General features: G+C 36.8%; 2 protein-coding genes across 3 annotated transcripts; one reads left to right on the forward strand and one right to left on the reverse strand.

Annotated features, from left to right (window-relative positions):
* Nucleotides 1-336: 336 nt before the first annotated feature.
* zdhhc7 (zinc finger DHHC-type palmitoyltransferase 7) lies at nt 337-11917 on the forward strand. Of its 2 annotated transcripts, XM_052582109.1 has the most exons (9): nt 337-515; nt 2949-3025; nt 4018-4140; nt 4221-4311; nt 4399-4523; nt 5436-5532; nt 6055-6136; nt 6369-6499; nt 8717-9975. In XM_052582109.1, exons 3-9 carry the CDS (start codon nt 4052-4054, stop codon nt 8891-8893), a joined length of 792 nt encoding a protein of 263 aa, XP_052438069.1. In that variant the 5' UTR covers nt 337-515; nt 2949-3025; nt 4018-4051; the 3' UTR covers nt 8894-9975. The 2 variants fall into 2 exon arrangements, with proteins under 2 accessions (XP_052438069.1, XP_052438068.1); XM_052582108.1 differs by having other exon boundaries at nt 339-515; nt 4018-4311; nt 8717-11917.
* A 187-nt stretch (nt 11918-12104) lies between these two features.
* Nucleotides 12105-26227, reverse strand: LOC127977288 (60S ribosome subunit biogenesis protein NIP7 homolog). Its single transcript, XM_052582110.1, has 5 exons — nt 26007-26227; nt 14519-14605; nt 14195-14333; nt 13060-13200; nt 12105-12604 (listed from the first exon to the last, which is right to left on the reverse strand). The coding sequence occupies exons 1-5, from the start codon at nt 26060-26062 to the stop codon at nt 12485-12487; spliced, it is 543 nt and encodes a 180-aa protein (XP_052438070.1). The 5' UTR covers nt 26063-26227; the 3' UTR covers nt 12105-12484.
* Nucleotide 26228: the final 1 nt, after the last annotated feature.

Consider the following 26228-nt stretch of genomic DNA (forward strand, 5'->3'; position numbering starts at 1 on the left):
TTCATCGTGCAAATTGATTACTCAGTATTCTGGATGAATAGACAGTAGTGCAAGTAATAACAAGTTTTAAATTTTTTGCTTGATTGTAAATAGATCAGATGTATTACAGAATTTAATATAGTTTCAAATAACACAGAAATTAACTTATATGAAGTGTTGAATCCACTTTACAACATAACACTGTATTGATTTGGCACATTTGTCCCCTTTGAGGCCCCTCTGTTTATTTCCCTGGAGGTCCTTATTGAATTATGAGGCTCCCTACGCGCTGCAGCGCTCTGGATCCGCCGGTAGGGGTCAGCAGCGAGGCAGAGTGTGTTCGGGCCTGTCACTCATCAGACAGCAGAAGCAGCAGAAATGCTCGCACTGGACCCCGGAAGTGTGTGGCCCTCATCATTATTATTTCTTAGCTATAAAACCCTTTAAACAGCTCGAGAAATGAAACGATCTCTTTATATCTGCCCGTCACTAATCTGAGAATCACTACTGGTGGCTCAAATCTGTTTTCGGAGGCGGTAAGCGGAAGAAAAAGCTCAGTATTTCGATAAAGAGAGTGAATCGTGATGATGTTTGTATGGCTGCGATTTATCAGCCGATTTAAGTGCAATTTTACTGCTTTATAATGAAATTCTCAGAATAATTAAAGAGCTTATTGGTAATACTTTAGTTATAATTAAGCGAGGTTTAAAATATTATAACCAAACGACGAATTAGATAAAGGGTGTGACGGGAGATTCATCGTAAAGAGAAATAAACAAAGATATAGGTGTGTTGTTATGATGGTTGCTATTATTACCTTTATATTCCCTTTAATTATTTGCCATTATTTTATTATTATTAATAGAAGTTACGTAATCAATTTACTTTTTTCAAGTAACTAGTAAAGTAACGCATTACGTTTTAATTTACAAGAAAATATCTGAGTTACACATTTCCTCGTAACAGGCCTGTCACTTTCAGTTGCTATTGTAACGTTCACACATGTTTTGGGCTTTCAAACACAAATCTTTTAAGATCAAGGCAGATTTTTTATTTAGTTAGTTAGTTAGTTAGATCTGACTGAGGGAAGCTTGGGTTTTTTAAGCACTTTTAAATCAACCACAGAGTTATCTGATCTGTCAAACGAGGTGACAAGTGAAACTGAGGTTTATTTATCAGATGATAGGCTCTTAAATAAGCACTTTTCAAAGTAGCTTTACTTATGAAGGACTTAAAAGGAGAGTTTATCTGAAAATGAATATTACAGTTTTTCTCAGTCACTTTGGTGCATTTTTCAAAACAGAAATGAAATTTTCAAAACTACTTGTACAACCTCCACATCATCTAGTCATTAATACACATCATAAAACCAGTTTCTCATTCTTTTGAACAAGTTGCGATTGCTATTGTACATTCATGCAATTGATTACGCACATTTATCTGCGGTTTCCTACATTATCAGTTGCTAATGTCATGTTGCTCAAAATGTATTATACAGTTTTCTGTGCAATAGTCTTACCCCCCAAAACATCTAGTCTTTAGTTCATAGTATAAGTCATTAAATGCAAAATGGTTAATCTAGTTGTCATAAACTGCCAAGCACACTTTTTATTTGTATTTTTACACACTATTATTAGATGTTTTGTCAATTTGGCATGAATTGTGCAAGTGAATCTTTACTAATGAAGAGAATGTAGATGATAAACCAATGATAAACCATTTCTCTGAAATAGCTCAAAGGTTCATCTCATGAATCTTCAGTAGGAAAGCTTATACTGTATAGACAAAGGACAACCCAAGAGTTACAAATTCTGAAAATGGAATTATTTTCATCTTTGTTCCCATATTTCCTTTTCTATATCACAATGGCATTGTAAAAGTATTTTTTATTTTTTTATTTTTTTGGTCAGACCACTAGTAAAAGTGTAACTGGGAATTCTATCCAGTCTCTTTCAGTCAATATCCCACATACAGTAATGTGTAAATGTGTAGTTTTGAAATGGATATATGGCATACATAAGCATATGGCATACTGTTCAATACAGTAGTTTACATCAGAACATCCCTCCACTGTTAAATTGACAACATGACTAAGCAATTTGACTGTCTTATCCGTAAACTATGACACAAGGACTTGACATTCTGATGGCACTGACATGTTCATTGACACAGATATTTATTTTTGAGAGATGAACTAAGGATTTTGAGCAAGAGACTGGCTTTTGCAGGTAATCCATGGTGTTTTGATATTTGTACGAGTTGTTTTGAGAAATGCACTTACTGTTTTGCAAATCTCAAGAATGATTAGAGAAATGTACCAAAGCGACTGAGAAAAACTGTATGTCATGATTTGCTCACCCTTGTATATTCCTTGGAACAGAAAAGCTGAGATGAATGTCAATAACAAGTTTGTTCTTATACAAACCTTCATTTCCTATTTACTTAATCATTGGTGTTTTCTATATTCATTTTAACACAGAAGGATTCAGAATAAGCTCAACATATATTTTATGACCCTTGCTGAAATGCAGTATTTTTAAAGTTGCATGTGTGAGACATTGTGTAAACTAGTGTTAAAAGTCACCAATTTTTTTTTAATTATGTTTGACTTCACCAAGACAATATTCAATATGGCCATAGAAAGTTATTTGCAAGAAATGATCAGAATTAGTTTGGGACATTATTAGAAATGATTAAAAATAGACTGTTTTTCTATTAAACCATGACATATAGTCTCATATAGGCTCACCTGTGTGTTATTTTAGGTTGCAGATTTTACTTTTGTAAAATACAGGGGTTGTTCACAAATGTATATATATTTAAATGATTATTAGAGATGAATGGTAGTTATGCGTAAGGCTGAAAATAAGGCACTGTCTGCATCGTCCCGCTTTCTGACACACTTTCATTTCTTGCCGTAGGAAGTGTCACTTATCCCATGATTCTCTGTATATGTGTGTCCTCTACAGGCTCCAGACTGTGTCTGCCTTTGAGTTCAAACCCAACAGGGTTCGAGAGGATGTCACTGTGAGAGACGCTCTGTGTGGTGAGTCACTTGCATTGCTTGAACAAACCCCTCACACTAAGTAACACACTTCAGTTTGTCCGAAAAGCAAATATGTGCAGGTGAGCGTCTACTGTAGAGAAGTCTGTTTTCGGCTTTGGAATGAGTTTACATGCTCATTTTTGGCTCTGACCATTTACTTCTTACTTTGAGGCTGTTTGGCCTTTTGGTTTTGTAAGCGATTTGCATCTCCAAAGTATTTACGTAAATTCGATGCTGAATATCAGCCCAGGCCGAAGATAGAAACTTCTTCCTTGTTGTTTGTGAAGTTTCAGTGCTACCAAGATAATAAATGGTTACCACCACGGCATTATAAGAGAGCTTTGTTTTGTAGCTTTTACACATACAAATTTTAATTACAAAAATATTAGGCTTCTTAGATTTTTTTCTAATGGTTGGGTATGGGAATTGAAAATATTTAGTGGGATATTGCATGCTTGATTCAGATTTTTTAACCCATTTTTAATTTGTCACAAAAATTTACATTCAATCGTTTGGAAAAGTAATAACTCATGTTTCCTGAGGTATTTGAGGTCAAAGTAAACTCTCAAAATGAGCTGTAGTAAATGTGATACTCACCGTAGTAAGTAGTGACATTTATGTTAATGCATTTAGCAGATGCTTTTATCAAAAGTGACTTAAATGGCATTGAAGGATATCAATTATATCAGTTCATCCATTCTCTGGGAATCAAACCAATTGCCTTGGTGTTGTTACATTGTAAAAAAAATAAATAAATACATATATTATTTCTGTTCTTCCACTTACAAATGATTTAATATGCTACTTGGCTATTTTTTATAATTGTGAGATTTAATACCTATGTCAAAATAGTTTCTACTACCTTCATTTCACTGTAGTGCCGTCTTTGCACATGTTGTATTGGTTTCCAATGCATCTTCTCTATCTATACAGTAACATTATTAATAAGCATGTGAATCAGTGTAGTGTAATGTCTGTCTCTCTCTCTGCAGGTGAGAATGCAGTCTTCAGGACACCGGTTGAGGGATGTGGAGCAGCACCAGCCGCTGCTCAGCGCAGGAGAGGAAGAGGTGGTGGCCAGCCGCGTCTGGTTCATCCAGGACAGCTGCGGGATGGTGTGTGCCTTCATAACCTGGTTTCTGGTTATGTACGCAGAATTCGTGGTGAACTTTGTCATGCTGCTCCCTTCCAAAAGCTTCTGGTACACTCTCATCAACGGTGTGGTGTTTAACTTTCTGGCTGTGCTGGCGCTGACGTCACACCTGCGAACCATGCTGACGGATCCGGTAGGAAAGGACTGCTGTTTTGATTAAACGCTGTAATGAACATTTTATGATGGGTGTTATTGATGTGAGGTGTGCTGTGTTTATCAGGGAGCTGTTCCCAAAGGTAACGCCACTAAAGAATACATGGAGAGTCTGCAGCTGAAGCCAGGAGAAGTCATCTACAAGTGTCCCAAATGCTGCAGCATTAAACCAGAGAGGGCACACCATTGCAGGTATGAGCAACATTTGATAAATGACTCATTTCTTGTATCTGTACGTGGTCACATTCTAGACTTTTGTAGCATTTACACTGACACTTCAAATGTCAGGCCAGGTTTCTAGCACCAAAAACAATCCATTTATGTCAGTTTTCCACCCTCTTTTTGACGCTTTTTAAAAGATTATGTTATGACTGGATGATATTTTTGTATTTGGAAAGGATCAAATCCTTCCTTTCAAGTTGCATTGCTAGGTAAACATAATTTTTCATATTTTAATGTGTTCATGGTTGTGACATCATATAACTTACACTGGAGAAGCCATTTTTGCAGTTTAGTTTTAATATTTACACTACCATTCCAAAATTCTTTTATGCTCATCAAGCATTTATTGATTAAAAATACATTATAATTATGAAATATTATTGCAGTTTAAAGTAACTTTTTTTCTATTGAAATGTATTTTTAAATAGAATTTATTCCTGTGATACAAAGCTGAATTTTCAGCAACATTACTCCAGTTTTAAATGTCACATGATCCTCCAGAAATCAGTCTAATACCCTGTTTGCTACTAAAAAACATTTCCTATTATTATCAGTGTTGAAAACAGTTGGGGAAGCTGATCTTTTTTTATTGTTTATTTTTTATTGTTTGATGAATAGAAAGTTCAAAAGAACAGCATTTAATTCAAATAGAAGTCTTTTTGAAACATTGTAAATATCTGTACTGTCACTTCTGATTAATTGAATGCTTCATTGATGAACAAAAAGATTCAGTTTAAAAAGATGCAGTAGTGTATTGTTGACTTTTTTTTCATCTTTCATATCCCCTTTAAATCAAGTCCCTTGTATTTAAAGGCCTAGTATCAGTGACTTCGTCTTGTTTTCTAACTGCTACGGTCTCTTCTCCTGTTTTGTTTGTTGTAGTATCTGTAAGAGATGCATCAGGAAGATGGATCACCACTGTCCTTGGGTCAACAACTGTGTGGGCGAGAACAATCAGCGATTCTTTGTCCTCTTCACCGTGAGTGTGAGACTGCTGTCTCTTCTTTTACAATATTTTCACGTTGGAATTTGCTGACCATCCTTTGCCTTCATTTTAGAGCAAATATAATTATGAAATTGGTGATTTCGGCTCTAACATCTGTTTGCATGAGCTGCGACCTCATAATCAGTTCTGAGTCTCCACAGCAGTTATTTGTTTATATTGTAATCTTTAGTTGTTACTACTTTCACAATTGTAGAAAAAGAAATTCTGTGGATAAGCTAATGTACTGTATTTCTTGGCAGAAACAAATGTTTATTGTATATGTTACTAATAAAAAAAAATATTGAATTAGTTTTTTATTATTGTAAGGTTTCCATTTATACTCTGTATTGCTTTATTGTCCTTAATCAGTGACCTTTGCTCTGATAAACATCTCAGGCATCAGTGTACAACAATATTTAGAGGTCTTTATCAGAAGGTGTCAGCATGACAAAAGCATTTTTCATTGAAAGTGTTGAATCTTTAATAGTATTTGACTTTTTTTTGTCTCTCTCTCAGATGTACATAGCCTCCATTTCTTTGCATGCGCTGTGTCTCAGCGGTTTCCACTTCTTCACCTGTGTCAGAGTCCAGTGGAGCGGTGGGTAATAGACATTTGAGATTGTCAATCTATTACTGGAGGACAGATGATGTCATGTCATAAGAAGTCAAGACTTTGACATTTAGTGTGCTGTGTCATTGTAGGCTTCTTTTGCTCTGATAAACCACTTTAAGCTTAAGAAAACACTTTGTCCTAATTTTGGCTCAATCAAAGCACTTGGGAATTTGATGTCAGCATTGGTTTTGACAGCATCATCTTCTCTGTTCTGTAGAGTGTAGTGATTTCTCTCCACCTGTGGCGGTCTTGCTGCTGATTTTCCTGTGTCTGGAAGCACTGCTGTTTCTCACCTTCACTGCTGTCATGTTCGGCACTCAGATTCACTCCATCTGTAATGATGAGACCGTAAGTTGACTTCCTCTGAGCTGCTTACTTCTGACGGAACTGAACTTTTCAGCCATGCTTGTTTTATTATGTATTACAGTGTACCGTATTTTCCGGACTATAAGTCACACTTGTTTTCATACTTTGGCTGGTCCTGTGACTTATAGTTAGGTGCGACTTATTTATCAAAATTAATTTGACATGAACCGAGAGACATGAACCAAGAGAAAACATTACCGTCTCCAGCCGCGAGAGGGCGCTCTGTGCTGCTCAGTTCTCCTGTAGTCTACACTGAGGCGCCCTCTAGCGGCTGTAGACGGTAATGTTTTCTCTTGGTTCTAAATAAATGTGACTTATAGTCCAGTGCGACTTGTGTTTTTTCCCTCATCATGATGTATTTTTGAACTAATGCGACTTATACTCAGGTGCGACATATAGTCCGAAAAATACGGTATTATAATTATTGAAAAAAGACCCTGCAGAATTATTTATATTAATATATTAAATAGGTATATTTGAGTTATTTTGTATTAATCATAAAAATATAAATTACTAATATTTTATTATGTATAGTAAGGCAGTACAAAGAAGATATTTTCATTGAATGCAACAGTATTTCTCAGATATACAGTTCAAATTCACTGCATTTGAGTTGTAATGTATTTATATTAATATATTATATATGTAATGAAATAATTTTAATATGTTAATCATACAAATACTTTTCTTTATTTTATTTTAAAGCCATAAAAAATATATTTTCAATTTATACTACATTATTTCTCAGATCTACAGTTCAAATTCACTGCATTTGAGTTAATTATTTATTGTCTCTCTCTCTCTATATATATGTGTGTGTTTTATTCAATTAATCAGAAATAAAAATTACAAATATTTGTTGTATAATAAAGCAGTTAATTTGTTTTTTATTTTTATTTTGTGCTTCATTATTTCTACATTTATTACAGTTCAAATGTATTTATACTAATGTAAATACTAACATGAATCATTATATGGCAGTAAAAATAAGATTGTTTTAATTTTATGCTATATTATTTAGTTCAAATTCACTGCATCTGTACTAGCCTTAAAGGGGTCATATGATGCTTTTTTAAAGATCATTACTTTGTGTATTTGGTGTAACAGAATATGTTGACATGCTTTAATGCTTAAATACTGGACTTTATTGTAGGTCCTCTATGCCCCGCCTCTCTCAAAGGCATCATTTTCTACAAAGTCCCTCCTTCTAATATATGCATCTAATATATAAGGATGGCATCTTATATATTAAATATGAATATTTTAGTTGTTTTGTATTTTGTATTGTATCTAAGCCCAATTCTCTCAAATGCGTCATTTTCTACAAAGTCCCTCCTTCCACAAGCGCAGTCTGCTCTGATTGGCCAACCGACCCAGTGCACTGTGATTTGCCCAACACCGCAAGCACTCATTGGAAATCAAAAAACCCTTTCCATAATCGCACGCAAAATAAATGACAGTTAATAATATCCTTAGTTTTACCATCAGTTCAAGCCTGAATGGAGAACAGAGTCGCGTTACAGACAGTGATGAAGCTCGTATGTGTTTGCAGTACACAAGCCACTGACAGTTAACACAGGTGACTCTCTCTCTCTCTCTCTCTCTCTCTCTCTCTCTCACTCACACACACACAATGAGCAAAACTCCGCATTTGAACAGTCAATAGCAAATACTTAATTTAATAACTTTTTAGATTCAGAAGTGGCAGATTGTCGTAGCAAAGTCAGAATTACCTCTTCTTCTAAGTTCACGACACAGTTGTACATAAAATGTGCTGCTGTTCTGTTGTAAGTAATCTTAAAGATCCCTTAATGCATCTACTTTCGGAAGAACAAATAAGGTGCTTTTGCTTTCTCCTAGATACACACAGCATCTCCCCGACATGACTGCTTCAACACTAACTGTGTTACTGAAACCATGCCTTCTTTCTTTGCGTAAACATTTGGACGGCATTACGCAAATATTTCCACATAGTGATGTAGACATGTGGGGGTGTGTTTGAACGAGAAGTTTTAGGGGGCGTGGCAGAGTCTTAACTTTTATAAAGAATATCTCTTTGGATTTGAGACGTTACTCTTTGCAACTTTACAGATCTTCTTCATACACCAAGAGCTCGTAACACTCCAAAGAGAAAGGAAAAATCAAAATCTCATCATATGACCCCTATATAACTCCAGATTTCTCTCTTGACCCACACAGGAAATCGAGCGACTGAAGAACGAGAAGCCCACGTGGGAGCGGCGGGTGCGATGGGAGGGGATGAAGGCTGTTTTCGGCGGGCCGCCCTCTCTGCTCTGGTTCAACCCTTTTGCTGGACTCCGCCTTCGGGTTCTGATGGATCGCGCCCGGAAGAGCGGGGCCGAGTTCTCTGTCTGAGTGAAGAGTGCTGTCTGCCTTCATGCCTATTACCCCCCTCACATAGGACATAGGACTCCTTCCTTTAATGCTGAAGCAGGTTTGGAGGTAGTACGGTGAAAACCTGTTAAATAACTGATGTCGCTCCTGGAACAATGAGGCTACGTCTCGATACAGCCTGTCTGTGTACACACATTAATACCTCGGACGACGGATCATACTTGTTATCCTCATATTGTCTTCATGAACTTTACACTCATGGGTTTTTGATTTGCTTTTTTTTTGTTGGTAATTTACAAAACGTTTGAAGGGTGTTGATATCCGTTATCCAGCCAATAAGTAATTGCATCTAGAGCTACCGTGTGACAAAAATAATGGTTGCAATGGTTGTTTAAAGAAATGGATCATAAATCAAACGGAATGAGTTTTGCCAAAATAATGTAAAATCCTTGTGTGAATCTCACAAAAACTGTCAGGAAATGTCCAGGTGGTCATAAAGCATCTCAAAATCAAAAAGAAAAAATGAGAAATTATATTCTATATGTTCTGTTTTTCTTCACCTTGAAAGCAAATATTTGATTTGCAATTTATAGTAATATAATCTATTATTTAATATGTTAAGTATTTTTACTTTTTTTTTTTTTTTTTGTACCGAGTATAATTTATGCTAATTTTAATTTTACATTTCTTTATTATACCAATGACTTTTAGATTTGTTTCACACCACGGTTATGAGAATTTGTTTAGTTAATAGCAAATTAATAGCAAATAGCACAAAAATCTTAATTGGAGATTCTTTTTTTTTTTTTTTTTTTAATTAGTTTTAATTCGTTTTCTTTGTGGAATATAATTAATTATTATAAATTAATTTTTCTTTTTTGGAGGAACTGGGCATTTTCTTGTGAGATTCGCTTTCTTAGGTGTTTTAAAAGCTCGCAGCTGGTTTAGTCACCTTGCCTTTAGCACACACCCTAAAGGATAAAGTCATTTTCAAATAGTCTCATCTTCATGTATTGTAGAGATATTAGCCTCATTCTGAAGTCTTGAAATTAATGCCGATGCCAAACAGACTTTGAATGGACGGCGTCACTATATATAATTCTCACATTGACTTTAAGCTGCTCTGTGAGATAAATAAAGACAAATCACATTATGTCGTACATAAAGTATGTCCTCTGTGAGACCCACAGCTGAGCCGGGAACTATAATTAAAGTGTAGATTACAGTTTTTACAGAGCTGACTCATGTGGTGAGACTTCACAGTTGACGAGGCTGACTATCACTTTGTGTTTTATACTGCGTTTCTCATGCATCGTTTTTCATTGTCTCCTTCACTTCTGTCAGTAGATTGCTTTTACCTTTAGCTTAGAGAATCGTTTCATGATGACCACTAATGTTTTCCTTGTGGAAAAATATTTTCGTCATAAAAAGCTGGATCTTGTTTGGCAGGGTGGAGCCGATGTGTGTGTTGCTTTGATTTTCAAAGGAATCTCACAAAATCTGTCAAAAACAACAACAAAGTAACATATTTGACCCCCAAATGAAGTTAGAAAAAGCACAAAATTATATTATTCATAAAGACAAAAAGGCCCTTTCCCACATATTCTTATTAATATATTTGCACATAATTTATATATATATATATATATATATATATATATATATATATATATATCACTTTTAAAAAACAAAATATATATAAAATATTGCAAAATAATAAATCATATTATTTAAAAGTAAAACATTTTACGTCTTAGTATTTCATTTACTCACATTATTATTATTTTTTTAAATCACCAGTTATCAAATATAAAAATAATCTTCAATCATTCCTGATGTTCCTAAATATAGACTTCATTTTCTTCATGTAATATATAATTAACTCTGCAGATTTTGGTGTCCTGGATGTTTTTGACCGGCTTTGTGAGATTCAGTTAGATTAGAAGATTAGAAGATTAGTTCATTTTACTTTAAAAATATAGATTACAAATAAAATAAAACAATGGCAGTACGTGAGAAATATATCACCGCACCAAAATCCCAGTTTGGATTGGTCTAGATCGCTTTTAAGAGCTTTAGAAAACCACTTCTTTCACCAAGCAGAACAGATGCAGATGTTTGTTAATGCTCTCGGATATTATGTTTACAATATTTACAGTGTAATTCCAGCATTTTATTTGTTACAGTAATGAGTTTGTGTGCCAATTTTGTTATTCAGCATTAATGACTATCATACAGCAATCAAACCTTGTTTTAGACATTCTCTTCTCATTATTATGATTGGCTTTTCATGCAGCGTAACTCCGATTGAACTAGAGTTGTGTAATTTATTTTAGAAATGTTTTGAGCCTACGAGTTATTCATTTTTCTGTAAAGGGAATATGTACTATATGCAATCCCCGAAGATCATGTTTTGAATTTGATATAAGACTTGACTTTTATCAGCACATCACTAAGAATGTATCTCATGTTTTTTATACTGTGTGTTAATTGGGTAGAAGAGGGAGTTTTCTTTGCATTAGAATAACTAAGAGTTTAGCATTCTGTGCTATTATTACTACTGCAACAGTATTTTCCCGACCTCAGCTCTGTTTCTAAAACATGCTTACGTCATTTTAGATGATACTTGCCTGTAAAGAGGGATGTTTGCTCTTAAATGAACTTCATTAACCTCAGAAGAATAGCATTAGGGAATATTCAACTTTTACATATGTTATTTCTTGGTGGTTCAACCAAGCGTATTCCCATCATCAAAATCTGGAAACTTTATGTCTCCAGCTTTCACCTTTTCCCCACATTAGAGCTTTTTAGTGCTGCAGGTTTCACTGAGCGGGACACGGGTCATTCAACGAAATGACTCGAAGCGTCTCAACTTGGAAATGTTGGAAACAGGGTTCACAGCCACAAAGCAAAGATTCTGAAATTACGTCTATTATAAATGGTGTAAACAAATATTGTTCCGATACCTTCAAGTGTCATGAAGTGATGATGTTCTTTCTTATGTAAAGTTCTTTTACATAATAAAGTCATTAGATTTAAAAGCTATTGACGCTTAAACCTGATATTTTTAGGTGTTTTCTGTTCATATATTATAGATGGGATGCAAAGCTGATTTTACAGCATCATTATTCCAGTGTTCAGTGATGATCCTTCAGAAATCATACTAATATGCTGATTCACCACACAAGAAACATTTCATATTATCGATGTTAAAGAGTTCAAAAGAACAGCATTTATTTGACATATTATTTTATTGCCAAGAATAACAAACATCTGGAGAAATAAATCAAATCAGTTTTCCTTTGTTACTAAACATTTCATTTTAACATTTCTTTAACTACTTTGTATAAGATTGGTCTGGTTTTATCTGGTTTTGTATTCGGTTTAGTATGATTCTACCCAGCAGCTCTGTATCATAAAAATCAATCCTTGAAGTTGCACTTTTTTTGTATTACCTTGATGTAGAAATAGTCGCATACAACATATAACTGTAAAAACTCTGAAAACTGCTTTGAATTTAAAGTTGGGAAAATCTGTCAAACTTGTGTAAAAGAACATCCAGTCAAAAGAATGTAATGAACTGTCCATGGGCACTGGAGATATTATATCCTCTCATGTGAGTGTGTCTTCACTTCTGATGTACTCGCCGATATCAGCCTGATGGAAAACCACGATGGACATGGGGTCGACCTTACGACACTCCTGTGTGGTCTTCGCTGCCACTCCAAAGCCCTGAAAAGAGATCAAGATCACCATACAAGATCAATGATTACTTTTATGGAACAGTTCACATAAACTCACATTTGCCACACACACCCCCCTGCAGTGAATGTGTGCCGTCAGAATGAGAGTCCAAACAGCTGATTAAAAAAAAAAATCACAATTTTATTCCAAACATGCAGCTTTTCGCTTCAACGGATGATAATTGATGGACTGGAGTGCTGTGGATTATTGTGATGTTCTTATCAGCTGTTTGGCCTACGGCACCCATTCACTGCAGAGGATCGATTGGTGAGCAAGTGATGGAATGCTACATTTCTCCATATCTGTTCCAATGAACAAAAACTACATCTTGCATGGCCTGAGGGTGAGTAAATGTCCAGCAAATTTTAATTTTTGGGTAAACTTCTCCTTTAACATGACAACTGTTGCTCCATCTTGAGTATTTTCAAACAAAGATGCCTCACCAGCGGTACATCAGCCATGGAATACACCACCACTCCTTGGTACTGCGCTGTATTTTCTGTGATTCTCCCCAGGCCGGACTTCATGACATGGTTTCCATACAGGAATGACTGCTCTGATCCCGGCTTCACCCACACCTTAAACTACAATGGTATACATGAGGGGCATTACATCATGAGATTTGATATACTGCACATAGCCATTCATAAGTTTCAATGACCTTGATTATGTCCAAGGTAACTTGATTTAATTAGTTTTGTCATTTGCCTTAAAAAAAAAAAAAAAAAAAAATTCACTGATCTAAAAGCTTCTTCTTAAAATATTTCAGACAAACATATATGTGTTCTAGACAACTAGGCCAATCAATATCAAGATAAAATAAAGTTTATTTTGGGAAGAAAAAAAATGCGTAGTATATTTTTTATTTAATGCCATGTCAGCATCTTAGGCTATTTTTATGGCAAATAAAAAAAACAAGTTTAACAAATACAATAAAAACCTGCAAACAAACAAGTTGTGTTACACAAGATCTTTACATTGACATATGATAATTATAAACCCTTTTCTTGCAAAATTATATATTATAAAATTATATACACACATATATATTAGTGCTGTCAAGTGATTAATCGTGATTAATCACATACAAAATAAGTTTTTGTTTACATAATATTTGTGTACTGTGTATATTTATAATATATATATATATATATATATATATATATACACACACACACACATACATACATATACACATACATACATATATATATATATATATATATATATATATACAAATGTATGTATATATTTAAGAAAAATATATGTTTATATATTAAATATATTTATATGTAAACGTTTTCAAAATATTTACTGAATGTGTGTATTTATTTATACATAATGAATAAAAAGTACACACTCATTAATTATGTAAACAAAAGGTTTTGTTTTTAGATTTTTTAAATCACACAGTAAACAACAGCAAAAAATTATCTATAAATAAATAGACATAATCAAGTCACATTTATTTATATTGTGCTTTATACAATACAGATAGTTTCAAAGTAGCTTCACTCTAATAAAGAAGAAAATATCAGTGTTAATATTGGAAAATACAAAATCTGAATTAATATGTACCTTAGCATATGGAGCAAGGAAATCAAGAGCTGTGATTTGCAGACGGAACTTCTGCGTTTTCGTGAACTTTCCGAAACACGTGCCAACCGACACCAGTTTATCTCTGGAGATATTTGTAGCCAACTTCAGAATTTTTTCACTACAATGGAAAAGATCACACAATTTGATTATTATTTATAGCAAACTCATATTTACATTAGCATTACATTACACCAAACTGGCAACAAATTAATAGAAAACTTCCAAAGGAAGTGTTTATGGAGAGCATATTTAATACCGCAATTGTTAGGAACATTAAATAACAAAAACAGCAGACAACCTTACCTCATATAATACACTCGATCATTATGAAGTCTGAAACAATAACTCCCATCTGGCCGATCAATAAGAAGTTTGATATTCTCCCCAATGCTAGAAACACAAAAAATAGGGCATAATTAATTAAATTGGTATTAAAACATACTTTAAGTCAAATTTAAAATAATCCAGGACTATATTATGCAGGTTACATACACAATACTTTATATTTTAATACTTAATTTTACAATAATATGTCAAATAATTACATAGGAGCTATAAATAATATTACAAAACCTATGTAAACATTGCCAAATATAATCATAATTAAAGCTGCAAGCAGCGATGAACGGGCCCTCGCACCCGGGCGCACCGCCATCGTGTGGCTTTAGTAAAAAGGTGAACGTTGAGAAATATGCATTTAATGTCCTGAATATAAGTGGAATATATCAAAGTATATCCCATATATGTGCCAATCTTACCGTTGCCAGCAGGTGGCGCTATCATTATAATGGAATAATGGCCTTCAGATGTGTTCAGGCCAGGACTCTTATCAAACATGTGAGGTTTGGGGAGGATTGGACATTTTATGCCTGAGTTACAATAACTTCTCTTGCTGTGGCAAGATATCAAATTTTGTCATGGTGCCATGGAAACGCCCTTTAACAAAAACTCAAGATCTCCAAAAGTTAACATTGCACAGGCCTTTAGATTACACTGACCACAAAATATATGTTAATCTCAAAAAAATTATAGGAGTAGTTTGTCGCAGCGTAAAACATGTCACTTCCTGTTGCCAATAGGTGGCGCTATGACTATAACTGAATGTGGGCATGTAGATCTGTTAAGGGCAGAAGTTTTATCTAACATGTGAAGTTTGGGGCAGATTGGACATTGTATGTATGAGTTACAGCAACTTCCTTTTTCATGGCGAAACATCGAAATTTCTCAGGCCGCCATGGACACGCCCTTTAACGAAATTTAAAGATCTTAGCAATTTAACATTTCAAAGGGCTTAAGATTACACTGACCAGGTTTGGTGTTGATCTGACTAAATCTCTAGGAGGAGTTCGTTAAAGTACAACCCCTGAAAATGGCAAAAACAACGCCAATTTTGCAGAGAAAATTCTAAATAACCGACTTCCTGTTGGGATTCGGATTTCGTACCAAGAGACTTTTTTGTAGGTATTGGTGTGTTACATATGTATACCGATTTTTGTACATGTACGTGAAACATAGCTCGAGACGCACTCTGTTGAAAGTGTATAGGTGGCGCTATCGAGCCATTTTGCCACACCTGATGGAATTTTGGCCTTCAGATGTGTTCAGGCCAGGACTCTTATCACACATGTGCAGTTTGGGGAAGATCGGACATTTTATGCCTGAGTTATAACATATTTTATTCCCATGGCGAGACATCGAACTTCGTGACGGCGCCATGGACACGCCTTTTAACGAAAACTCAAGATCTTCACAACTTAACATCGCACAGGCCTTTAGATTAGACTGACCACAAAAAATACATTGATATCATAAAATTTCTAGGAGTAGTTCATCGCAGTGTAAAATATGTCACTTCCTGTTGCCAATAGGTGGCGCTATGACTATAACTGAATATGGGCATGTCAATCTGTTCAGGTCAGGAGTCTCATCAAACATGTGAAGTTTGGGGCAGATTGGTCATTGTATGTCTGAGTTATAGCAACTTCCTGTTTCATGGCGAGTCATCGAAATTCGCCAGGCCGCCACGGACACGCCCATTAACGAAAACTCAAAAGCTTCGCAATTTAACATCGCAAAGGCCTTCAGATTAGGCATACCAAATTTGGTGTTGATCTGAATGAATCTCTAGGAGGAGTTCGTTAAAATACAACGCATGGAAATGACAAAAATGACACAAAATTTGCTCATAATATTAGTAATAACCGACTTCCTGTTGGGTTTCGGATTTTGCTCCAAGAGACTTTTTTGTAGGTATTGGAGAGTTACATGAGTATACCGATTTTCATACATGTACATGAAACGTAGCTCGAGGCGCACACCGTTGAACGTGTATAGGTGGCGCTGTTGAGCCATTTTGCCACACCCACTTCTGAAACCCATATCAGACGTAAATTTTCGCCAGTTCTGAGGTGTGTGCAAAGTTTCATGACTTTTCGAGCATGTTTAGGCCCTCAAAAATGCAATTCATTTTGGAGAAGAAGAATAATAATAATAATAATAATAATAATAATAATAATTAAAGCTGCAAGCAGCGATGAACGGGCCCTCGCACACGGGCTCAACGGCAGCGAGTGGCTTTAGTAAATAGGTGAACGGTGAGAAACATGCATTTAAACTCATAGACTGACCACAAAAAAATACATGAATCTAAAAAAAATTCTAGGAGTAGTTTGTCGCAGCATAAAACATGTAACTTCCTGTTGCCAGCAGGTGGCGCTATGAGTATAACTGAATATGGGCATGTAGATCTGTTAAGGGCAGAAGTCTTATCTAACATGTGAAGTTTGGGGCCGATTGGACATTGTATGTCTGAGTTAAAGCAACTTCCTTTTTCATGGCGAAACATCAAAATTTCTCAGGCCGCCATGGACACGCCCTTTAACAAAACCTCAAAATCTTCACAATTTAACATCGCAAAGGCCTTTAGATTTAACTGACCAAGTTTGGTGTTGATCTGAATATATCTCTAGGAGTAGTTTGTTCAAGTACAACCCCTGAAAATGGCAAAAAAACGCCAATTTTGCCAAGAAAATTCTAAATAACCGACTTCCTGATGGGATTCGGATTTCGTACCAGGAGACTTTTTTGTAGGTATTGGTGTGTTACATGTGTGTACCGATTTTTGTACATGTACGTGAAAAATAGCTCGAGGCGCACTCCATTGAATGTGTATATGCACTCCGTTGAAAGTTTATAGGTGGCGCTATCGAGCCATTTTGCCACACCCAATGGAATATTGGCCTTCAGATGTGTTCAGGCCAGGACTCTTATCACACATGTGAAGTTTGGGGAAGATCGGACACTTTATGCCTGAGTTATAACATCTTTTATTCCCATGACGAGACATCGAACTTCGTCACGGCGCCATGGACATGCCTTTTAACAAAAACTCAAGATCTTCACAACTAAACATCACACAGGTCTTTAGATTAGACTGACCACAAAAAATACATTGATGTAATAAAATTTCTAGGAGTAGTTCGTCGCAGTGTAAAATATGTCACTTCCTGTTGCCAATAGGTGGCGCTATGACTATAAATGAATATGGGCATGTAGATCTGTTCAGTTCAAGATTCTCATCCAACATGTGAAGTTTGGGGAAGACTGAACATTTTATACTTGAGTTACAACAACTTCTCTTGCTGTGGCAAGACATCAAATTTTGTCATGGCGCCATGGAAACGCCCTTTAACAAAAACTCAAGATCTCCAAAAGTTAACATTGCACAGGCATTTAGATTAGACTGACCACAAAATATATGTTAATCTCAAAAAAATAATAGGAGTGGTTTGTCGCAGCATAAAACATGTCACTTCCTGTTGCCAATAGGTGGCGCTATGACTATAACTGAATGTGGGCATGTAAAACTGTTAAGGGCAGAAGTTTTATCTAACATGTGAAGTTTGGGGCAGATTGGACATTGTATGTCTGAGTTACAGCAACTTCCTTTTTCATGGCGAAACATCGAAATTTGTCAGGCCACCATGGACACGCCCTTTAACGAAATCTAAAGATCTTCGCAATTTAACATCGCAAAGGGCTTAAGATTACACTGACCAGGTTTGGTGTTGATCTGAATAAATCTCTAGGAGGAGTTCGTTAAAGTACAACCCCTGAAAATGGCAAAAACAACGCCAGTTTTGCAGAGAAAATTCTAAATAACCGACTTCCTGTTGAGATTCGGATTTCGTACCAGGAGACTTTTTTGTAGGTATTGGTGTGTTACATGTGTATACCGATTTTTGTACATGTACGTGAAACATAGCTCGAGGCGCACTCTGTTGAAAGTGTATAGGTGGCGCTATCGAGCCATTTTGCCACACCTGATGGAATTTTGGCCTTCAGATGTGTTCAGGCCAGGACTCTTATCACACATGTGAAGTTTGGGGAAGATCGGACATTTTATGCCTGAGTTATAACATTTTTTATTCCCATGGCGAGACATCGAACTTCGTGACAGCGCCATGGACACGCCTTTTAACGAAAACTCAAGATCTTCACAACTTAACATCGCACAGGCCTTTAGATTAGACTGACCACAAAAAATACATTGATGTCATAAAATTTCTAGGAGTAGTTCATCGCAGTGTAAAATATGTCACTTCCTGTTGCCAATAGGTGGCGCTATGACTATAACTGAATATGGGCATGTCAATCTGTTCAGGTCAGGAGTCTCATCAAACATGTGAAGTTTGGGGCAGATTGGTCATTGTATGTCTGAGTTATAGCAACTTCCTGTTTCATGGCAAATCATCGAAATTCGCCAGGCCACCACGGACACGCCCATTAACGAAAACTCAAAAGCTTCGCAATTTAACATCGCAAAGGCCTTCAGATTAGGCATACCAAATTTGGTGTTGATCTGAATGAATCTCTAGGAGGAGTTCGTTAAAATACAACGCATGGAAATGACAAAAATGACACAAAATTTGCTCATAATATTAGTAATAACCAACTTCCTGTTGGGTTTCGGATTTTGCTCCAAGAGACTTTTTTGTAGGTATTGGAGAGTTACATGTGTATACCGATTTTCATACATGTACATGAAACGTAGCTCGAGGCGCACACCGTTGAACGTGTATAGGTGGCGCTGTTGAGCCATTTTGCCACACCCACTTCTGAAACCCATATCAGACGTAAATTTTCGCCAGTTCTGAGGTGTGTGCAAAGTTTCATGACTTTTCGAGCATGTTTAGGCCCTCAAAAATGCGATTCATTTTGGAGAAGAAGAAGAATAATAATAATAATAATAATAATAATAATAATAATAATAATAATAATTAAAGCTGCAAGCAGCGATGAACGGGCCCTCGCACCCGGGCTCACTGCCATCGTGTGGCTTTAGTAAAAAGGTGAACGTTGAGAAATATGCATTTAAACTCATAAATATAAGTGCAATATATCAAAGTTTATTCCATATGTGTGCCAATCTTCCTGTTGCCAGCAGGTGGCGCTATCGTTATAATGGAATATTGGCCTTCAGATGTGTTCAAGCCAGGACTCTTATCACACATGTGAAGTTTGGGCAAGATCGGACATTTTATGCCTGAGTTATAACATCTTTTATTCCCATGGCGAGACATCGAACTTCGTCATGGCGACATGGACATGCCTTTTAACAAAAACTCAAGATCTTCACAACTAAACATCACACAGGTCTTTAGATTAGACTGACCACAAAAAAGACATTGATGTCATAAAATTTCTAGGAGTAGTTTGTCACAGTGTAAAATATGTCACTTCCAGTTGCCAATAGGTGGTGCTATGACTATAACTGAATATTGGCATGTAGATCTGTTCAGGTGAAGAGTCTTATCAAAAATGTGAAGTTTGGGGCGGATTGGACATTGTATGTGTGAGTTATAGCACCATCATTTTTCATGGCGAATCATCGAAATTTGTCAGGCCGCCATGGACACGCCCTTTAACGAAACCTCAATTCCTTCGCAATTTAACATGGCAAAGGGCTTTAGATTACACTGACCAAGTTTGGTGTTGATCTGAATAAATCTCTAGGAGGAGTTCGTTAAAATACAACCCCTGAAAATGACAAAAACAACACCAATTTTGCAGGGAAAATTAAAAATAACCGACTTCCTGTTGGGATTCGGGTTTCGTACCAAGAGACTTTTTTGTAGCTATTGGTGTGTTACATATGTTTACCGATTTTCGTACATGTATATGACATGTAGCTCGAGGCGCACTCCATTCAAAATTTATAGGTGGCGCTATCGAGCCATTTTGCCACACCCAATGGAATATTAGCCTACAGATGTGTTCAGGTCAGTACTCTTATCAAACATTTGAAGTTTGGGCAAGATCTGATATTTTATGACTGAGTTACAACAACTTCTACTCCCATGGCGAGACATCGAACTTTGACATGGCGCCATGGACACGCCCTTTAACGAAAACTCAAGATCTTCTCAATTTAACATCGTACAGGCCTTTAGATTAGACTGACGACAAAAAAGACATTGATGTCAAAAATTTCTAGGAGTAGTTTGTCGCAGCGTAAAATATGTCACTTCCTGTTGCCAATAGGTGGCGCTATGACTATAACTGAATATGGTCATGTCAAACTGTTCAGGACAGGAGTCTCATCAAACATGTGAAGTTTGGGGCAGATTGGTCATTGTATGTCTGAGTTATAGCAACTTCCTGTTTCATGGCGAATCATCGAAATTCGCCAGGCCGCCACACACAGGCCCTTCAACGAAAACTCAAAAGCTTCGCAATTTAACATCGCAAAGGCCTTTAGATTAGGCATACCAAATTTGGTGTTGATCTGAATTAATCTCTAGGAGGAGTTCGTTAAAATACAACGCATGGAAATGACAAAAATGACACAAAATTTGCTCATAATATTAGAAATAACCGACTTCCTGTTGGGTTTCGGATTTTGCTCCAAGAGACTTTTTTGTAGGTATTGGAGAGTTACATGTGTATACCGATTTTCATACATGTACATGAAACGTAGCTCGAGGCGCACACCATTGAACGTGTATAGGTGGCGCTGTTGAGCCATTTTGCCACACCCACTTCTGAAACCCATATCAGACGTAAATTTTCGCCAGTTCTGAGGTGTGTGCAAAGTTTCATGACTTTTCGAGTATGTTTAGGCCCTCAAAAATGCGATTCATCTTATATATATATATATGTTAATATATGATAAGTCCAATTTATTATCGCAAAGGGCTTTAGATTACACTGACCAAGTTTGGTGTTGATCTGAATAAATCTCTAGGAGGAGTTCGTTAAAGTACAACCCCTGAAAATGGCAAAAACAACACCAATTTTGAAGGGAAAATTCAAAATAACCGACTTCCTGTTGGGATCCGGATTTCGTACCAATAGACTTTTTTGTAGGTATTGGTGTGTTACATGTGTGTACCAATTTTTGTACATGTACGTGAAACATAGCTCGAGGCGCACTCCGTTGAAAGTGTATAGGTGGTGCTATAGAGCCATTCTGCCACACCCGGTGGAATATTGGCCTGCAGATCTGTTCAGGCCAGGCCTCTTATCACACATGTGAAGTTTGGGGAAGATCGGACATTTTATGCCTGAGTTATAACATCTTTTATTCCCATGGCGAGACATCGAACTTCGTCGCGGCGCCATGAACAAGCCTTTTAACAAAAACTCAAGATCTTCACAACTGAACATCACACAGGTCTTTAGATTAGACTGACCACAAAAAAGACATTGATGTCATAAAATTTCTAGGAGTAGTTTGTCACAGTGTAAAATATGTCACTTCCAGTTGCCAATAGGTGGCGCTATGACTATAACTGAATATTGGCATGTAGATCTGTTCAGGTGTAGAGTCTTATCAAAAATGTGAAGTTTGGGGCGGATTGGACATTGTATGTGTGAGTTATAGCACCATCATTTTTCATGGCGAATCATCGAAATTTGTCAGGCCGCCATGGACACGCCCTTTAACGAAACCTCAATTCCTTCGCAATTTAACATGGCAAAGGGCTTTAGATTACACTGACCAAGTTTGGTGTTGATCTGAATAAATCTCTAGGAGGAGTTCGTTAAAATACAACCCCTGAAAATGACAAAAACAACACCAATTTTGCAGGGAAAATTAAAAATAACCGACTTCCTGTTGGGATTCGGGTTTCGTACCAAGAGACTTTTTTGTAGCTATTGGTGTGTTACATATGTTTACCGATTTTCGTACATGTATATGACATGTAGCTCGAGGCGCACTCCATTCAAAATTTATAGGTGGCGCTATCGAGCCATTTTGCCACACCCAATGGAATATTAGCCTACAGATGTGTTCAGGTCAGTACTCTTATCAAACATTTGAAGTTTGGGCAAGATCTGATATTTTATGACTGAGTTACAACAACTTCTACTCCCATGGCGAGACATCGAACTTTGACATGGCGCCATGGACACGCCCTTTAACGAAAACTCAAGATCTTCTCAATTTAACATCGTACAGGCCTTTAGATTAGACTGACGACAAAAAAGACATTGATGTCAAAAATTTCTAGGAGTAGTTTGTCGCAGCGTAAAATATGTCACTTCCTGTTGCCAATAGGTGGCGCTATGACTATAACTGAATATGGTCATGTCAAACTGTTCAGGACAGGAGTCTCATCAAACATGTGAAGTTTGGGGCAGATTGGTCATTGTATGTCTGAGTTATAGCAACTTCCTGTTTCATGGCGAATCATCGAAATTTGCCAGGCCGCCACACACAGGCCCTTCAACGAAAACTCAAAAGCTTCGCAATTTAACATCGCAAAGGCCTTTAGATTAGGCATACCAAATTTGGTGTTGATCTGAATTAATCTCTAGGAGGAGTTCGTTAAAATACAACGCATGGAAATGACAAAAATGACACAAAATTTGCTCATAATATTAGAAATAACCGACTTCCTGTTGGGTTTCGGATTTTGCTCCAAGAGACTTTTTTGTAGGTATTGGAGAGTTACATGTGTATACCGATTTTCATACATGTACATGAAACGTAGCTCGAGGCGCACACCGTTGAACGTGTATAGGTGGCGCTGTTGAGCCATTTTGCCACACCCACTTCTGAAACCCATATCAGACGTAAATTTTCGCCAGTTCTGAGGTGTGTGCAAAGTTTCATGACTTTTCGAGTATGTTTAGGCCCTCAAAAATGCGATTCATCTTAGAGAAGAAGAATAATAATAATAATAATAATTAAAGCTGCAAGCAGCGATGAACGGGCCCTCGCACCCGGGCTCACCGGCAGCGAGTGGCTTTAGTTAATAGGTGAACGGTGAAAAATATGCGTTTAAACTCATAAATATAAGTAGAATATATCAATGTTAATTCCATAACATTCCATATATGTGTCAATAAAGTGCAACCCCTGAAAATGGCCAAAACAACACTAATTTTGCAGAGAAAATTCGAAATAACCGACTTCCTTTTGGGATTCGGATTTCGTACCAAGAGACTTTTTCGTAGATATTGGTGTGTTACATATGTGTACCGATTTTTGTACATGTACGTGAAACATAGCTCGAGGCGCACTCCGTTTAAAGTGTATACGCACTCCGTTGAAAGTGTATAGGTGGCGCTATCGAGCCATTTTGCCACACTCTATGGAATATTGGCCTTCAGATCTGTTCAGGCCAGGACCCTTATCACACAAGTGAAGTTTGGGCAAGATCGGACATTTTATGCCTGAGTTATAACATCTTGTATTCCCATGGCGAGACATCGAACTTCGTCATGGCGCCATGGACACACCTTTTAACAAAAACTCAAGATCTTCACAACTAAACATCACACAGGTTTTTAGATTAGACTGACCACAAAAAAGACATTGATGTCATAAAATTTCTAGGAGTAGTTTGTCGCAGTGTAAAATATGTAACTTCCTGTTGCCAATAGGTGGCGCTATGACTATAACTGAATATTGGCATGTAGATCTGTGCAGGTCAAGAGTCTTATCCAACATGTGAAGTTTGGGGCAGATTGGACATTGTATGTCTGAGTTACAGCAACTTCCTTTTTCATGGCGAAACATCGAAATTTGTCAGGCCGCCATGGACCCGCCCTTTAACGAAACCTCAAGTCCTTCGCAATTTATTATCGCAAAGGGCTTTAGATTACACTGACCAAGTTTGGTGTTGATCTGAATAAATCTCTAGGAGGAGTTCGTTAAAGTACAACCCCTGAAAATGGCAAAAACAACACCAATTTTGAAGGGAAAATTCAAAATAACCGACTTCCTGTTGGGATCCGGATTTCGTACCAAGAGACTTTTTTGTAGGTATTGGAGTGTTACATGTGTGTACCAATTTTTGTACATGTACGTGAAACATAGCTCGAGGCGCACTCCGTTGAAAGTGTATAGGTGGCGCTATAGAGCCATTCTGCCACACCCAGTGGAATATTGGCCTGCAGATCTGTTCAGGCCAGGACTCTTATCACACATGTGATGTTTGGGGAAGATCGGACATTTTATGCCTGAGTTATAACATCTTTTATTCCCATGGCGAGACATCGAACTTCGTCGCGGCGCCATGAACAAGCCTTTTCACGAAAACTCAAGATCTTCACAACTGAACATCGCACAGGCCTTTAGATTAGACTGACCACAAAAAAGACATTGATGTAATAAAATTCCTAGAAGTAGTTCGTCGCAGCGTAAAATATGTCACTTCCTGTTGCCAATAGGTGGCGCTATGACTATAACTGAATATGGGCATGTCAATCTGTTCAGGTTCGGAGTCTCATCAAACATGTGAAGTTTGGGGCAGATTGGACATTGTATGTGTGAGTTATAGCAACTTCATTTTTCATGGCGAATCATCGAAATTCGCCAGGCCGCCACGGACACGCCCTTCAACGAAAACTCAAGATCTTCGCAATTTAACATCGCAAAGGCCTTTAGATTAGGCATACCAAATTTGGTGTTGATTTGAAGAACTCTCTAGGAGGAGTTCGTTAAAGTACAACACATGGAAATGACCAAAATTACACAAAATATGCTCATAATATTAAAAATAACCGACTTCCTGTTGGGTTTAGAATTTCGCTCCAAGAGTCTTTTTTGTAGGTATTGGTGTGTTACATATGTGTGCCAATTTTCGTGCATGTACGTGAAACATAGCTGGAAGGCTGTTGATTTTCTTGGTATAGGTGGCGCTGTCGAGCCATTTTGCCACACCCTCTTCTGAATCCTATATCAGACGAAAATTTTCACCAGGTTTGACGCGTGTGCAAAGTTTCATGACTTTTTGAGCATGTTAAAGCCCTCAAAAATGCGATTCATTCGGGAGAAGAAGAAGAAGAAGAAGAAGAATAATAATAATAAAAAACAAAGCAGATACAAGAGGGTCCTCGCACCTCGGTGCTCGGGCCCTAATAATAATAAACGGAGCAATTCCAAGAGGGTCCTCACACCATCGGTGCTCGGGCCCTAATAAACGGAGCAATTCCAAGAGGGTCCTCACACCATCGGTGCTCGGGCCCTAATAAACGGAGCAATTCCAAGAGGGTCCTCACACCATCGGTGCTCGGGCCCTAATAAATAAAAAACATAATAAATATCATACAATACATATACTAAACAAAATCCCTACAAATATATTTCCTAATATTATACAATATACAAAAACAATATAAAATGTATTTATAATACAAAATAAACAGTAACTGTTACATCTTAAGTGAATAGTTTAGCTTTTGGTTTTTTACACATGACACGACGCAATCAAGCTAAACTTTTGTTTGTTAATACATTCCTTCTCTAATTGAGTTTTTACCGAAACATGTCACTTACTATTTAGAGAGTTTCTCAAACATCGTTTTCGTCTCTTCGTCTGTTAACGGACGCATGATGGAAATAATAATAATACTATTCTTGCTAAAGAAGCTCGAAGCACACAACAGTTCTCGTAGTGCGCCAGCAGCCACGTGGGTTGTGTTCGGTCCGTCGCACACTAGTGACGTCTACAGTTTAAATAAAGTTTTTGTAGGATTTTAAATCAACGCTTCGATTCGA

Source organism: Carassius gibelio, chromosome B18 (genome assembly GCF_023724105.1).
Source record: "Carassius gibelio isolate Cgi1373 ecotype wild population from Czech Republic chromosome B18, carGib1.2-hapl.c, whole genome shotgun sequence".
Lineage (NCBI taxonomy): Eukaryota > Metazoa > Chordata > Actinopteri > Cypriniformes > Cyprinidae > Carassius > Carassius gibelio.